Source organism: Pithys albifrons, chromosome 7 (assembly GCF_047495875.1).
Source record: "Pithys albifrons albifrons isolate INPA30051 chromosome 7, PitAlb_v1, whole genome shotgun sequence".
NCBI classification, from domain to species: Eukaryota; Metazoa; Chordata; class Aves; order Passeriformes; family Thamnophilidae; genus Pithys; species Pithys albifrons.
Genome location: NC_092464.1, coordinates 59,808,148 through 59,824,009, shown reverse-complemented (window position 1 = coordinate 59,824,009; position 15,862 = coordinate 59,808,148). Strand labels below are relative to the sequence as shown.

At 52.1% G+C, this 15,862-nt stretch overlaps 3 protein-coding genes across 3 annotated transcripts in view; 2 read left to right on the top strand and 1 right to left on the bottom strand.

The window, feature by feature from the left end:
* LOC139673816 (zinc finger protein 850-like) overlaps positions 1 to 15,862 on the bottom strand; it is a 554,262-nt gene that overhangs the window by 46,089 nt on the left and 492,311 nt on the right. The window lies entirely within an intron of this gene.
* The window catches only part of LOC139673810 (zinc finger protein 850-like), a 1,066,517-nt gene that overhangs the window by 931,828 nt on the left and 118,827 nt on the right, over positions 1 to 15,862 (top strand). The window lies entirely within an intron of this gene.
* Positions 1,213 to 3,107, top strand: LOC139673880 (olfactory receptor 14J1-like). Its single transcript, XM_071559813.1, has 2 exons — positions 1,213 to 1,224; positions 2,018 to 3,107. The coding sequence occupies exon 2, from the start codon at positions 2,041 to 2,043 to the stop codon at positions 3,016 to 3,018; it is 978 nt and encodes a 325-aa protein (XP_071415914.1). The 5' UTR covers positions 1,213 to 1,224; positions 2,018 to 2,040; the 3' UTR covers positions 3,019 to 3,107.

Below are 15,862 nucleotides of genomic sequence, written 5' to 3'. Positions count from 1 at the left end.
ACACACTCACCCTTCAACAGCCCTATCTGGCCTGTACGTAAATCAGATGGAGAATGAAGATTGACTGTGGACTATCGTGGCCTGAATGAAGTTACGCCACCGCTGAGTGCTGCTGTGGATGAGGAACTGGTGTTCTTGAGTCTGGAGAAGAGGAGGCTCAGGGAGGACCTTGTTGCTCTCTTCAAAGACCCAAAAGGAGGTCTTAGTGAGCAGGGGTCTCCCTCTCTTCTGCCAAGACTATATGGAGGGAAAGAGAGGAAACAGACTTGACTTGCATAGGTCAAGGTTCAGATTAGATATCAAAAAATTCTTTTTACACTGAGACTTTCTTTAGGCAATGAAAAAAGTAGCCAAAGGAGTTGGTGGTATCTTGAAGTGCTCAGGTGTTGGTTGGATTTGGCACCTTGGAATATGATTTGGGGAGGATTGTAGTGGTGCTTGGATGATAATTGGACTAGAAGATCTTGAAAATCTCTTCCAGCATTGATGATCCTGTGATTCTCTGACCTGTCATCCCTGTTTCCACGTTTCTGCTCAAAAAACTCCTGGGGATGTTTTCTCAGTTGTGTCCCTCAGTGGGACCCATTAGCACTACAAGAAACTTTACAGTTTGAATCTCACTTTAACTTTCCTCAGGGTCTGATGTTCAGGGACTCAGCACCAAACCCCCCAGAGGGCCATTAAATGCCCTGGGCTGTTGCTGTGCTGCTGAGCTGGGCCGGGCTCCTGGCACACAGGGAGCTCCTGGCAAGCGGGCAGCGCTGCAGAGAGACAGCTCTGCCCAGGAGCAGCTCCTGTGCACAGCCCAGCAGGGCTCAGGGCACTGCCTGCACACACCGAGGGCACAGCAGAGAAGGGACAGAGGTGAGAGGCAGCCTGGGCTGGGAGGGAACTGAGCTTTCATTAAAGGAGAAACCTCCACAGTATTTGAATGAAGAATTCTCTGGCTATAGGAAAGTTAATCTTCTCTTCCTGCAAGGATCTCCTAAAGCTGGCACATCCCACAGCATCCAGGATCTTTCAGAAGGACTCCCACAGTTCTACAGTGGAGAGGAGGTGACCATACAGCAGAGCAGGGCAGGACCTGCAGGCTCCAAGGGCAGGCAAGGGAAGTGAGAAAGAGGTTGAAGGTGTCCTGGAGTGGGAGGACAGGTGAGAGCTCATCAGGAGAGGAATCTTCACAGCCCTTTGCCAGGGTAAGTCTCTGGCTGCAGAGCAGTGCAGGTGAGTTCCTGGAAGTGTCTCTTACACCTGCCAAATGCCAGCACTGACAGGACCTGTCAGGATGGCTTGCCTGGATTTCCTGGTGTGGAGCATCAGAGGCACAGGGCAAGAAGGTTCCCTTCTGGCAGGAATGGCTGTTGGGTGTGAGGGTGGGGGTGCAGCCAGGGGTGCCCAGGGCTGTCCTGCAGAGCAGGGTCCTGCAGCCCAGGGCTCTGTGTGCTGGGGCAGGGTCTCTGCTGCCTGCCAGGGTCAGCTCAGCCTGGTCAAGGGGCTCCCCATGGCCCTGCAGGGAGAAAGTGTGGGTGGAAGGAGTGACCCCCTCGTGGCAGGGCAGGGATGAGCAGGGCAGGGATATGGGTCATGTCTCTTGACCCAGAAGACTTGACCTGCAGTGCAATAAAAATTTCAGGCATTTCAGACACCCACAACCACTGGTAATTGTGGCAGGTACAACTGCGTGAACAAATACAAAGAATACCCTCAGCTCAATTCCTCAGCTGGGCAAATTGCAACCAGTAGGGCTGGAAGCTCTTTGGTGTATCACTAGTACATTAATTTGAGCTCACCCTGCATTCTGAGTTCCCTCTCTCTGCAAGGCAAAAAGGACTCCTCAGGAGTCCATTACAGTGTCCCTGTTTTAATGGCCTCATCAGCCAACAAAACCCAGAGCTCAGGTGAGCAGGATGCAGAGAGGTCTTAAAAAGAGAGACCCTTATTGTCAAGTTGCTGTGAGACAATGTGTTTTGCTACAATGGTCAGAGCTAACTTAGTTCTGCCTTTTCCTCCTCAACAGACAACAGTCCCCCAAGGCAGCAAATGTCCAACAGCAGCTCCATCAGCCAGTTCCTCCTCCTGCCATTGGCAGACACGCGGCAGCTGCAGCTCCTGCACTTGTGGCTCTTCCTGGGCATCTTCCTGGCTGCCCTCCTGGGCAACGGCCTCATCATCAGCGCCATAGCCTGCGACCACCACCTGCACACCCCCATGCACTTCTTCCTGCTCAACCTGTCCCTCACAGACCTGGGCTCCATCTGCACCACTGTCCCCAAAGCCATTCACAACTCCCTCTGGCACACCACAGCCATCTCCTACATGGGATGTGCTGCACAGGTCTTTTTCTTTGTCTTCTTCATGTCAGCAGGGTTTTTCCTTCTCACCATCATGTGCTACGACCGCTACGTTGCCATCTGCAAACCCCTGCACTACGGGACCCTCCTGGACAGCAGAGCTTGTGCCCACATGGCAGCAGCTGTCTGGGCCAGTGGCTTTCTGTATACTCTGCTGCACACAGCCAATGCATTTTCCTTGCCCCTGTGCCAGGGCAATGCCCTGGGCCAGTTCTTCTGTGAAGTGCCCCAGATCCTCAAGCTGTCCTGCTCATACTCCTACCTCAGGGAAGTTGGGATTTTTGTGGCTAGTTTTTTTTTATTACTGGGATGTTTCATTTTCATAGCTTTCTCCTATGTGCAGATCTTCAGGGCTGTGCTGAGGATCCCCTCTGAGCAGGGACGGCACAAAGCGTTTTCCACGTGCCTCCCTCACCTGGCCGTGGTCTCCCTGTTTATCAGCACTGGCACATTTGCTTGCCTGAAGCCTCCCTCCATGTCCTCCCCATCCCTGGATCTGGTGGTGGCACTTCTGTACGCAGTGGTGCCTCCAGCAGTGAATCCCCTCATCTACAGCCTGAGGAACCAGGAGCTGAAGGATGCTGTGAGGAAAATGATGACTGGATGCTTTTTAGCAGGAAGAGACTGCCTGCTTTGCTCTGTCAGTGACAGCCACTGCATTTCATGAGAGACCATGTCTGTCCGCTTATATTATTTTCCTTTTTTCCCCCTTCTAACTTTGCTGTTATCAAAAAAAAAAAGTAACTATTCATTTTATCCCAGTTAATTGCACCCCCAGTCTTTTGTGACGAAGGCCAAGGACTGCCCTGGCCATCCCATCAGAGGGGCCATTCCCCACCCTGGATGCTCCTGCCCTGTGTTTCGGCTGCACAAAGGGCTGTGGGACCAGCTGCGGGGCAGTGGGGCACAAAGGGGCCATGGAATCTCTGCCAGGGGTTGATAGCAAGGCCAGGCACAGACAAGGAATTCCTGGGCATGGCCTGTGCTTTGTACGTGGGACTGTGGGGAAGGCAAAGCTCCCCTGGAGTTGCTGGATGCAGGAAAAGTCAGGAGCCAAAAGAGCCTCAGTGGCTGTGCTGGAGACCAAGGCTGAAGGAGGGAAATGCAGAGCTGCTGTGGGATGGGGAGGGGGATTTAATTCCAGCAGACACTGCTGTGGGGCTGAGGGACTCCATGGCTTCTCTGCCTGAGTCTTCACTGGAAAGGTCTCTCAGGCCTCTGTGCTCAGGGAAAGCTTCAGGGAGGAGGAGAGCCCGTCTTGGCAGGAACCTCCTGCAATGGCAGAGGGACACATGGCAGTGTGTGCCCCTGCAGGGCACTGCCCTGGCCATGGCACAGGCTGGGAGCTGCCTGGCTGGGAGCAGCCCTGTAAGGCAGCTGTGGGTGGGCAGGAGTTGGGCAGGAGGCAGCCGTGTGCCCTGGCAGCAAGGGAGGCCAGGAGCACCCTGGGCTGTGGGACCAGCACAGCAAGGATGTGGCTTTTCCTGGTTGCTGTGGCTGAGGAAAGCTGCACAAAGAGCTGTGGAGGTTTTAAATTGTATCCTGGTTAATTTTTTACTGTGAGCAATGAAGGGAAACTTTCTGTGCCTCTAAGTGTCACCAGTTCCCGATCCCCTAAAGAGCACAAGCCTGATGAGTTGTGGTTCCCACTCCAGTCACACTTGGATCTCGCTCCATACCCAGAGTATGAAGCTCCCTTGTCCCACACAGTCCTTGGAAATGGACGTATTAAGGACACAGGACAGGCTTTGGGATCAGATGCAGGGCATGGCCAGGGATTTGGGGTGGTTGTGACGTCAGGGCAGGACCCACCACTTGGCCTTGTTGAACCTCATCCAGTTGGCCTGGGCCCATCGATCCAGCCTGTCCAGACCCCTCTGCAGAGCCTTCCTGCCCTCCAGCAGTCAGCAATCCCACCTTACCTGTTGTGACCTGAACAAATGCTGCAGAACATGCCCAATAAAATTCCTGTAACCCCAAAATATTTGGATTAGTGGAGATTTAGCTCTGCACAACAAAGTAATTCATTCACTTTCTCTCTTTTCCTCCTGCTCTGGATCAAGGGAACTTCTGACTTCAGTGTGTGACTCACCTTGTGCAAAGGGCAAAATGGACAGAATTGGGGTAGGGAGCGCTTGGAGGGACATTTAGATCTGTACTTGACACATAACATGTTTTCCATTGGTCTAAAATTGCCTGCTGTGGAAAGTGGACGTCAGTAATGTGAACTTAAAATAGCAGAGGAATTTCTTCTATTTTTGAGCTGTGCCTTCCTTTGGTTTTGTTTGCTGACAATACATGAACATCCCTGCAGCTCTTTCTCCAAGTACAGGAGGTGGGAGTTGGTGCCCAGGAACTGAAACCTGCAGGTCCAGCCTTTAGTGGAGGAAGCTCAGATTCCACAAGGCTGCTTTGAGTACCAGGGATGTGATGAGGGATATGGTGGGGTGGGGATTAGGGAAAAATCAGATGGATTGTCAGACAAAAAGGGTCTTGATTTTCATATCTATTCACACTGAATTAGGAGATGCTCTGGGTCAATATCAATAGGGAATTGCTGATAATAATGTATAAACAGGCAAAAATAAACAGGCCACAAAAAAGACATATTTTTGCTTGTAGGTTTTTCTTTTTTTAAGTATAAGATATTCACTTTGAATGCATTTCTGAGATTTTTGTAATTGACCACAGAAGATTTGAAAATGTAAAAGTAAATTATTCCCAGGGGTTTGTTTTGTTAAAATGCCATCAGTGAAAAGAGACCGTGAAGGGAATGAACAGACAAGGAGACCATCCCTGGTGCTTGGGAACAATATCAATTAGGGTTTGCTGCTCTCAGTGTATAAACAGGAAAAAGGAAATGGGACAAAAAGTTATATTTCTTCATTTTTTTGTCACTGTCGCACACTCACTTTGAATACACTTCTGGTATCTGTCTAATGAAGCATAAAAGAATTGAAGCCTTAATATTAAATTATTCTCAAAGGCTTGTCTTGTTGGGATGTTTTGAATGTTAATGAGCACCCTGGCACTGAATTCCTGAACTGAAGATTTGAAAACTGAAAAAAAACTCTAAAAAAGCAAAATTCATCATCAAACCTTCAGGTTCCTGAGAGTGTCAGCAAGCCCCACTGAGGCCATGACTGAAAAGAGACCCCGGAGGGAATGAGCCGACAAGGACACCCTCCCTGGGGCTGGGGAAGGAGCAGCTCAGAGTCACTGGTTACAGGTGGAAAATGGATTGTGGAATGTGGCTGTGAAAGGGCCTGATGGACTTTGCCAAGCAGGACAGCCAAGCCCTGCCACCCATCTCTGGTTCCTCACAGGATGCTCCTGGAGCAGAGTGATGTGGGGTGTGGAATGGGGAGTGCAGGAGAGCAGTAGGACACCTCCACAGCTCTATGGAGTGGGTGAGGAGGTGACAAGCCCTGGGGCTGTAAGGAACTGGTGTCTTCTCCTAGGCTGTCAAGCCCCAGGAAACTGCCCTGTTGCAGAAAAGCACAGTGAAGAGCCAAAGTGTGTGAGAGCAGGAGAGGGCACAGCAGTGTCCCTTCCACAGCCAGGCCTCCAGGGACACACCTGAAGGAGCAGCAGAGCAGGGTCTGGGCTTTGTCTTTGTTTCCTGGACACCCTGGGCAAGGGGCCCCAGGGCAATTGTCACAGATCGCCGCCTGCAAACACCATTCCCAGCACTGGCCTCTCACCCACCACTGACAGGTTGTTTGTCCCTCCATAAGGACACCAAATGAGCAGCTCACAAGGCCATGCTGCAATTGTAGAGAGGAGACTTCAGCATGCACAGTGTGTGTGGGGGGAGATGAACCCAAGAGAACACAAAGACCATCAGCTAATCCTGGAGATGCTGGGAAGGGCTGTGGGACACACAGTGTCTCGAGGTCACTTCACTCTGGGCCCCACATCCCCTGGAAAACCCCCAGGATGCAGCACTGGCATGTGCTTCTGAGCACAGAGCTCCCCCTGTGTCCATCCCTCAGGCCGTGGGGCATCTCAGAGAGGGGCAGAGCAGGTGACACCCCAGAGGGCTGAGATGCCTCCAGCCCCTGGCAGTGGCAGTGAGAGCCCAGGGAGAGACTGTGACTCCTGCAATGATCTCCCCATGGGTGTAAAAGGGAAAGACTCTCTGATCACCCCTGGGTGCATGAGAATCCCACAATCCCAGTTCAGAGGTGGATGACTTGCTGGACCTCGACATTTCTGAGTGACTCCATGAACAAACTCCGCTGGCCCAGTGAGATTCATCTCAGTGGTCTTGGACAGTTCATTGCAAGTGCTCCTGAACTGCTGCATCACCCTTGCCTGGGATTCTGGGCTGTGCTCTCAAAAGGGCCAGAGCAATCTGAGAGGTTCTGGGGTCCTTGGAAAAGGCAGATGCCAAGCCCGTCTTTAAGAAGAGCAAAATGAGAATGGGGAAAATTACAGGCTGCCCATCAAGCTGCTCTATCACTGCCCTTCCCAGATGGACAGGGGAGAGACAATAAAATAGAAAATGACTGGTGGGTTGGGATAAGATATTTTACTAAATCAAAAGCCAAAGTTTGCACACGAACAAAGAGGAAAATAACCAGGTTTGTTCTCTACTTCCCATCATCAATGATGTCTGGCCATGTCCCAGCAAGCCAGGCTTCAGCACATGGAGCAGCTGCTCAGCAGGCAAACATTGCAAACAATGAATGTCACCCCTTCCTCCTCCTTTCCTCATCTTTTATATCTGAGCTGACATCCCATGATCTGGAATATCCCTCTGGTCACTCTGGCTCTGCTGGCCTGGCTGTGTCCCCTCCCAGGATCTTGCCCTGGTCTGGTGAAGGAACGTTGCAGTGCTGGGGCTGTGCCAGCCCTGCTCAGCAGTAGCCAAAACATTGGTGTGTTCTCAGCACCTTTCCAGCTCCCAACACAAAGCACAGCACTGGGAGGGCTGCTGTGGGTAAATGACCTCCAGCTCAGCCAGACCCAAAATATTTCCAGTGTTCGGTACTGTCCCAGGATGCCTTTAGTTCTGTGAGGCCCTGCAGTGTCCAGGTGACATCCTGGTTCCCTGAGGTTCCACAGTGTGACAATGACCCCTTGATTCTATGAAGTTAAAAACTGTCTCAAGACCCCTTTTGTTCCAAGAGGCCCCACATGTCACAATGAACCCTTTGGTTCCATGAGCTCTGCAGTGTCCCAGGATACCTTTGGTTCCTTCAGGCCCTGCAGTATCCCAAAGGCCCCTTGTTTCCATGAGTTTCCACAGTGTCTCAGGGTCCCTTTTGTTCCATGAGGCCCTGAAAGGTCAAAATTGCCCCTTGGTTCCATAAGTTTCTGTAGTGTTACAATTGCACGATGATTCCATCAGTTTCCAGAATGTTCCAGGATTCCTTTGAATCCATGAGACCCTGCGGTGTCATCATGGCCCCTTGATTCCATGAATTTCTGCAGTGTCCCAGGGTTCCTTGCAGTCCATGAGGCCCTGGAGTGTCACAATGATCCCTGGATTCCATGAGGCTCCGCAGGGTCACAGTGGGCTTCTGTTTCCTTGAGGTCCTGCAGGGTCACAATGGAACTTTGATTCCACGAGGTTCCCAAGTGTCAGAATGGCCCCTTGGTTCCAAGGCTTTCCCCAGTGTCCCAGGGTTCCTTTGGTTCCTGAGAGAAGATTGCTGGGGATAAAATTAGGAGTATCAAGTTATATTCACATCCCAACAGAAGTTGCAATGGTACACAAATTATAGGTAAAGGTCCATCATGAGTGTTTGCACAGTCAGTGTTTCAACACTCTCAGCATTACCTGAACCTGATTTTACCTCACCAAAATCATAGAATCATTGAATAGATTGGGTTGGAAAAGCCCTCTGAGATCATCAAGTCCAACCCTTGGTCCAACTCCAGTCCCTTTACCAGATCATGGCACTCAGTGCCACAGCCAATCTGCGTTTAAAACCTCCAAGGATGGGGAATCCACCCCCTCTCTGGGCAGCCCATTCCAATGCCTGAGCACTCTCTCTGCAAAGAATATTTTTCTAATATCCAACTTCAATTTCCCCTGGCAGAGCTTGAGCCCATTGTGACCCCTTGTCCTATTGCTGAGTGCCTGGGAGAAGAGACCAACCCCCACCTGGCCAGAACTTCCCTCCAGGGTGTTCTAGACAGTGGTAAGGTCTCCCCTGAGCCTCCTCTTCTCCAGGCTAAACACCCCCAGCTCTCTCAGCCTCTCCCCACAGCACTTGTGCTCCAGTCCCTTCACCAGCCTTGTTGCTCTTCTCTGGCCCCGCTCCAGCCCCTCAATCAATATCCTTCCTGGACTGAGGGGCCCAGAACTGAACACAACACTCAAGGTCTGGCCTCCCCAAGGCAGAGTCCAGGGGAAGGGTCACTGCCCTGGGCCTGCTGGACACGCTATTTTTGATCCAGCATAGGATCCCACTGGCCTTCTTGGCCACCTGGGCACACTGTTGTCTCATGTTGAACTTCCTGTCAATTAGTACCCCCAGGTGTCTTTCTGCCTGGCTGCTCTCCAGCCACTCTGTGCCCAGCCTGGAGCACTGCAGGGGATTGGTGTGGCCAAAGTGCACAAATCTTTCATCTCTGTTGGCCAAGCCCCAATTCCCTCCTCCAAATATCCCATCCTTTTTGTCCCAGTTCCTCCTGACCTTCCCAAATCCTTCAGCTGGATGGACTCAGCTTTGTGATGTCCTTCATGAACCCTGAGCATCTGCCTGCCGAGCTTGGCCAGTCAGTTCTGGGAACACACCTGACAGCCCAGCCCCCAAGGGGACAGGATGTTCTGCTGTGCTGGAGAGGACCCTCCTCAGCGTGGCCAGCAGTGCTGCAGGGGGGGATTCCCTGTCCCTCCCCAGCTGGTCCTTCCTGCCCAGCAGCTCCTGTTCCAGATGGGCTCACAGACACTCTGGGGGACTTTTCACACTTGTGTCCTTGAGCTGCCCTGGGGTATCTCTGGGGCAGTGGCCAACTCTGTGACTGCTCTGGGATGTCATGGCCTGAAGTCAGGAGTGTGGATTTGAGGAGATAGTTGAAACCTCTGGAGAACAGAACTCTTGATAATTGCTGGAGGATTCCTGGCCAGCATTGTAAGGGTTATTTTAAACTTTTTTTTTTCATTGAAAACACCACAGATATATTTACTTAACCTGATCCACTCACTGTCTATAGGAATAGCTTTGTACAGCTACTTTTCAAAATACATTTCCTACCAATGATTCAAATGCAGAAACATTGCTCAGAGGAGCTACTGGATTTTTGGACATGTTTCATATCTCTCCTCTCCTCTCCTCTCCTCTCCTCTCCTCTCCTCTCCTCTCCTCTCCTCTCCTCTCCTCTCCTCTCCTCTCCTCTCCTCTCCTCTCCTCTCCTCTCCTCTCCTCTCCTCTCCTCTCCTCTCCTCTCCTCTCCTCTCCTCTCCTCTCCTCTCCTCTCCTCTCCTCTCCTCTCCTCGTTTTTTTCTTCAAAAGTCTCTGCAAGGAGAGTTTTCCAGGGAGTGTTTTCATACTCCTAAGATGTGCCTTGTGCCATTGGGAAGGGCAGAAATAAATCTTCTACAGAACTCTGCCACTCCTGCTCACAGAACCCCTCTGACTGCACAGGTGAGATGCTCCTCAGTCTGCTTCGTGGGGTGGGATGAAAGGGACAGGCCAGAAAGGCTGAAAAGAGGGATGAAGAAGACAGGGCCTTTTGCAATGGATGCATCCAAAGCTGGAGAGATGAATGTCCCTGGGACAGGGAGGTTGTTCCTGCAGTCACACCCAGAAATGTCAGGGTTCTGACAGGTGCCCACACCTGAGCTGGGCTCATGCCCTGCTCACACTCCCAGGGCTGTTCAGAGACACGAGTCCTTCCCTTGCACACACACAGAGACAGTTCCTGGCAGCAGGTGCAGTGTCTCCCTGGGCTCCTGCTGCCACTGCCAGGGGCTGGAGGCACCTCAGCCCTGTGGGGTGTCACCTGCTCTGCCCCCGTCTGAGATGCCCCACGGCCTGAGGGATGGACACAGAGAGCTCTGTGCACAGAAGCAAATCCCAGTGCTGCATCCAGGGGGTTTCTCAGACAACATTAGTCTAAAATGAAAGTGATCTCAAGACAATCTCTGTCCCAGAGGCCTTCATTGCACATGGAATAACTGATGGTGTTTGTTCTGACTCAGACTGATGTCATCACAGACACCCAATGTCCATTTGTATCTTTTTCATACAATGCAAACATGGAGTTCTGACCTGGTCGCTTTTTGACCTTCTATGTTGGGTGAGAGGTCAAGGCTTGAAACTGGGGTTGTTATTGGCTGGTCTGTGACACTTGCCCTGGGACTCCTTCACTGGCATGTTCAGCAAAGAAAGGCACAGCCCAGACCCTGCTCTGCTGGTCCTTCCTGTCTCTCACAGGAGCCCTGTCCATGCAAGGACACTGCTGTGTGCCCTCATTCTGCACTCTCACTCACATGAGCTTTTCACTAAACTTTCCCTCCCCAGGACATTTCCCAGCACAGTCAGCCTAGCCCCTCACTGAATCCTGTCCCCTCCCTGTCCTCACCCCAGACAAACTCAGCAGAACATCCTTACTGGGGCTGGACCCACAGCAAGAACTGGAAGCGAGTCAGAATGTGCATTCAGTCAAAGGCTGAAGTGATTCCCCACCCCAGGCCCTTTGCGGCCACCAAAGCCAAACTTGCTCCCAAGGAGAGCGTAAGAGAATTGACCCAGCAGCTCCTCAGGCAGTTCCAGGGATAGGGCAGCCTTCCCAAAGCTGGGACCCACAGCAAAGTGTTTCTGTTTCCATCTTCACAGGCACCCACAGCCTGTCCTGCTCTTCTCCTGGCACATCCCATCTCCCCACAGAACCTTTCCCCAGGGGAACACGTCTGTGCTGGCCTGACCAGCCATTCCTGCAGGCCCTCCCCGTGCTCCCCACAGCCCCCGAGCTGGGGGTGCTGCTCTGCAGGGCACAGGGGCTGTGGTGCCTGGGGCCATGGGGGGACTCTGCTGGGCTGTGCTGGTCAGGCTGGGAGGCAAAGCCTGCTGATGGTGGTCCCTGCCACTGTCCCCCTATCACACAAGCTCTTGTGTGACCATGGAGGGTGCTCAGAGGGGCCCTGCCTTATTCCAGTGCTGGGAGATGGATTTGGGGGCTGCGCTGGATCCAGCCTATGATCCATGAAGAGTAAAATTAATCATTTGAAAGAATGCCTCTCCTGAACTCACTGTAGTCCCTGTGATTGAAGAGCCGTTTGCCAGTTCACATTAAAACTTTAAAATTTTATCTCTGGATCACACCAAGCTGGACAGGCTCATGATCAGTGCCAAAACTTTCCTGCTGACTCCCTGCACAAATTGTCCTTGCAGTTCCCCTGAGCTCTCCTGTCAGCTCCCAAGTCTGTTTGTAAAAACATTCACCTGCCATCACCCCTGTCACAAGCAGTAGAAACCCAGGATGGATCATCATAAACCATTTCCTATCTGCATGGACACTGGTCACCAGCAAGCAAAACCTGAAGCAGAACTAAGTCCCTTGAGGACCAAACTGGGACAATCATCTCATCACCCTGAATGCCAGGGAGGACAAAGCAGCACAAGGAGCCTCTTGAATGTGTCTTCCTTTGGCATGTTCTTAAGAACAACTTCGGAGGAAGCCCTAAGCCTTCCTACCCTGCCCTGCCCTCAGGAGAAGCCCTTTCCTGATGGAGCTGCTGTTGTGCAGCCCAGCTGTGTCCCAGCTGTCCCCATCGCCTGTCCCTGCCTGTGATCCCAGGACAGACACACAGCAGGATGTGACCAGCTTGGCAGAGGACCAAGGCCTTGGACCAACACAAGGATTTAGGAGAGTGTGGAAGTGGAAAAGGCAGCTCTGAACAGTCCCCTCCTCTCTGTAAACATGCACTGTCCTGCAGTGAACTGTCCTTTCTGAATGCCTAAGAAGAAGGATCAAACAAGTCACTGCACTGTCCTTTATTTTGTGTAAATACTCAAGTGGAACAAATCCTTATTTAGACAGTGTGTGGGCCAAATTCCAAAGAAACATAAGAGATTATAATGGAGGTTAGTTAAAAAAATTAATTGTGCACAAACTTATCACATGACCCCCACCAAAATGCTGAGAAAACAGGATGGGGCTGTAATGAGTTCCAGTCCAAATGCTATGCAGACATCAACAGAAAAAACAGTTTTATGCTTCTGGAGAGCATCAAGTCATCATTTTCCTCACAGCATCCTTGAGCTCCTGGTTCCTCAGGCTGTAGATGAGGGGGTTCAGTGTTTGAGGCACCACCAAGTACAGAACTGCCACCACCACATCCAGAGATGGAGAGGACATGGAGGGAGACTTCAGGTGGGCAAACACATCAGTGCTGACAAACAGGGAGACCACAGCCAGGTGAGGGAGGCACGTGGAAAAGGCTTTGTGCCGTCCCTGCTCAGAGGGGATCCTCAGCACAGCCCTGAAGATCTGCACATAGGAGAAAACTATGAAAGCAAAACAACCAAACACGAAACAGGCACTAACCAGAAGGAGTCCAATTTCCCTGAGGTAGGAATATGAACAGGAGAGCTTGAGGATCTGAGGGATTTCACAAAAGAACTGGCCCAGGGCATTGCCCTGGCACAGGGGCAGGGAAAATATATTGACTGTGTGCAGCAGAGCATTGAGAAAACCACTGGCCCAGGCAGCTGCTGCCATGTGGGCACAAGCTCTGCTGCCCAGGAGGGTCCCGTAGTGCAGGGGTTTGCAGATGGCAACGTAGCGGTCGTAGCACATGATGGTGAGGAGGGAAAACTCTGTTCCAAAGAATAAAATAAGGAAGAAGACCTGTGCAGCACATGCTGTGTAGGAGATGGTTGTGGTGTCCCAGAGGGAGTTGTGCATGGCTTTGGGGACAGTGGTGCAGATGCAGCCCAGGTCTGTGAGGGACAGGTTGAGCAGGAAGAAGTGCCTGGGGGTGTGCAGGTGGTGGTCGCAGGCTACGGCGCTGATGATGAGGCCGTTGCCCAGGAGGGCAGCCAGGGAGATGCCCAGGAAGAGCCACAAGTGCAGGAGCTGCAGCTGCCGCGTGTCTGCCAATGGCAGGAGGAGGAACTGGCTGATGGAGCTGCTGTTGGGCATTTGCTGCTTCTGGAGGTGGGGCACTGTCCAAAGAGGAAATAACAGTGACAAATCAGATGAGATATTTCTGAGAATAATCACAGCCATATCCCAATACCCCTTTCCCTTCTGCTCACAGTCCCCACTTTTCCTTTTTCAGAAAACTTTGCTTCATATCCATGGCTTGAGCCCTGCTTGGTGCTCACTACATTTCCCATGAGGAGCAGCCCCTCTACCCATTGGCTGTGAGGGTCAGCCCTGCTCTGCTCCAGTGGGGTCATGGGCATGGTGAGGGCAGGGCCCATCCTGGTGTTCAGCTGTGTCAGATGAAACTGCTCCTAAAGCAAAAGTTCTCATGGGCATCTGCACTCCCAGTTTTGAGAAGATTTCAGGATTCCAGAAGACAGTTTCAGAGGTTTGGGTGTTTTGTTTCTGACTCTCCTCATCTTCCCTGTGGAGTTTTCCTGGATGGCAGAACCCCTCAGCATTTGTGCTGCCCTGAGAAAGAGCAGAGCAGGGCTTCCCAAACAGGACAATGTCTGTGGCTTAGTGCAGAGTGAGGGAAGTTGCTCTGTCCCTCTGCCTTGTTCCAGCCGCCCTGGACTTGGACCTTCCTGAGACAGAGAGTGATCACACTCCCATTTTTGTCTGAAATGCCACCAGACACTGTTGAGAGCAGAGAGATCCATCACAGACCACTCAATGTCTCAGCCTGGCTCAAGGTCTCAGGGACACACGTGGCTCATCTCACCAACTCAACAGCATTTCCTGGGATGGGCACAGCATCTCTGCCCCTCTGCACTGGGGATTTCAGATAACACAATTGTGCTATGAAGGTGATTTGCATTCTTGAGGGCAGCTCCCAGCTTGAAAGGACATCTCAGAGAAGAGCCAAGTGTCCTGACAATGGGGTTTGATTCTGGGAAACACACCTCATTCTCCAGGCACACAGAATTCACTACTGACAGCCCCACAGGTCAGAGGAAAATTGGAATGTCTCATTCCCAGGGACCCACCTGCCTGAGGTGGATCACAGATCAGTGATTGACTCTGGATCTTGAACTACCATTCCCAGTGAACCTGACTAAGAGAAGGAGGAAACAACCCTAGAAACATCAGCAATTTGAGGAAAAACGAAATGCACACTGAGGGTCCAGCTGGGAGAAGCCAGGGCAGAACCAGGTGGGCACTCAGGGCATTGTCACCCTGAGCCAGCTGTGCCACCTTCCAGACACCAACAATGCCAGGTAGTTCTCAGCCCCTGTGCAGCTCCTCAGTGTTCCCTTTGCATGACAAACCACCAGGTATGTGGCTTGAGACCTTGATAGAAATCCCTCCTTTCACCTTGTCCTTGAAGTATCCCCTGGAAAATATCCCTGCAGTGCTCTGGTTCTGTAAGCAGTCCTCACCTATGAAACTCTCACTTGATAGTTGAACAAACCTGCCCTGCCCTGCCCTGCCCTGCCCTGCCCTGCCCTGCCCTGCCCGGGTTTGCTCTTTCCAACCACAGCCTCTCCCCCAGCACTGAGGGAGCTCCCCAGACCAGCTGAGAGCTGTCCCTGGCAGGTGGCAGAGCTCCTGCCCTGGCACAGCACCGTGGGGTGCAGGATCCTGCTCTGCAGGACAGTTTGGGACAGCCTGGGTGGCACAGTGGCGGTTCAAACCCTACAGCCATCCCTGGGAGAAGGGAACCCTGCTGGGTTGTCCCTGGGATGGTGCAGCAGAGAGTCCCTGCTTTGCAGCACGTCCTCCTCTTCAGCACCAGAGAAATTGTGATATCCCACATTAGAGACCCCCCAGGCTGTGGAATGTGCCAGCATTGGGAGATCTTCCCACAGACGGCACATACATTGCCCTTCATGCAGACTTACCATGGGAAAGCCTGGAAAGGTTCCTCTTCCAGTGGATCTTCCTCTCAGATTTCCTCACACCCCAGACTGTGTGTAACCTCTCTCTGCCCTGCTTTTCTGCCCTCGGTGTGTGCAGGCAGTGCCCTGAGCCCTGCTGGGCTGTGCACAGGAGCTGCTCCTGGGCAGAGCTGTCTCTCTGCAGCACTGCCCGCTTGCCAGGAGCTCCCTGTGTGCCAGGAGCCCGGCCCAGCTCAGCAGCACAGCAACAGCCCAGGGCATTTAATGGCCCTCGGGGGAGTTTGGTGCTGAGTCCCTGAAAATCAGACCCTGAGGAAAGGTGCAGGAACCTCTTGAGAAAGCAAAGTCAGAATCAAACTTTAAAGTTTCTTTTGTTGTTAATGGGTCCCTCTGAGGAACATAACTGAGAAAATGTCCCCAGATACCAGTTAGAAAACAAAGAGACAATGATGACAAATATGGACTAGGAAAGAAAGGTCACTCTGATGCTGAGGAAAGTAAGAAGCATTTCATTAACCCAAAGGTCACAGCCATGACCCCCAGCCCTGGGAAGAGAGATCC

Coding starts and splice junctions, on each gene's coding strand:
- LOC139673880 (XM_071559813.1), top strand. CDS start 2,041: ATGTCCAACAGCAGCTCCATCAGCCAGTTCCTCCTCCTGCCATTGGCA.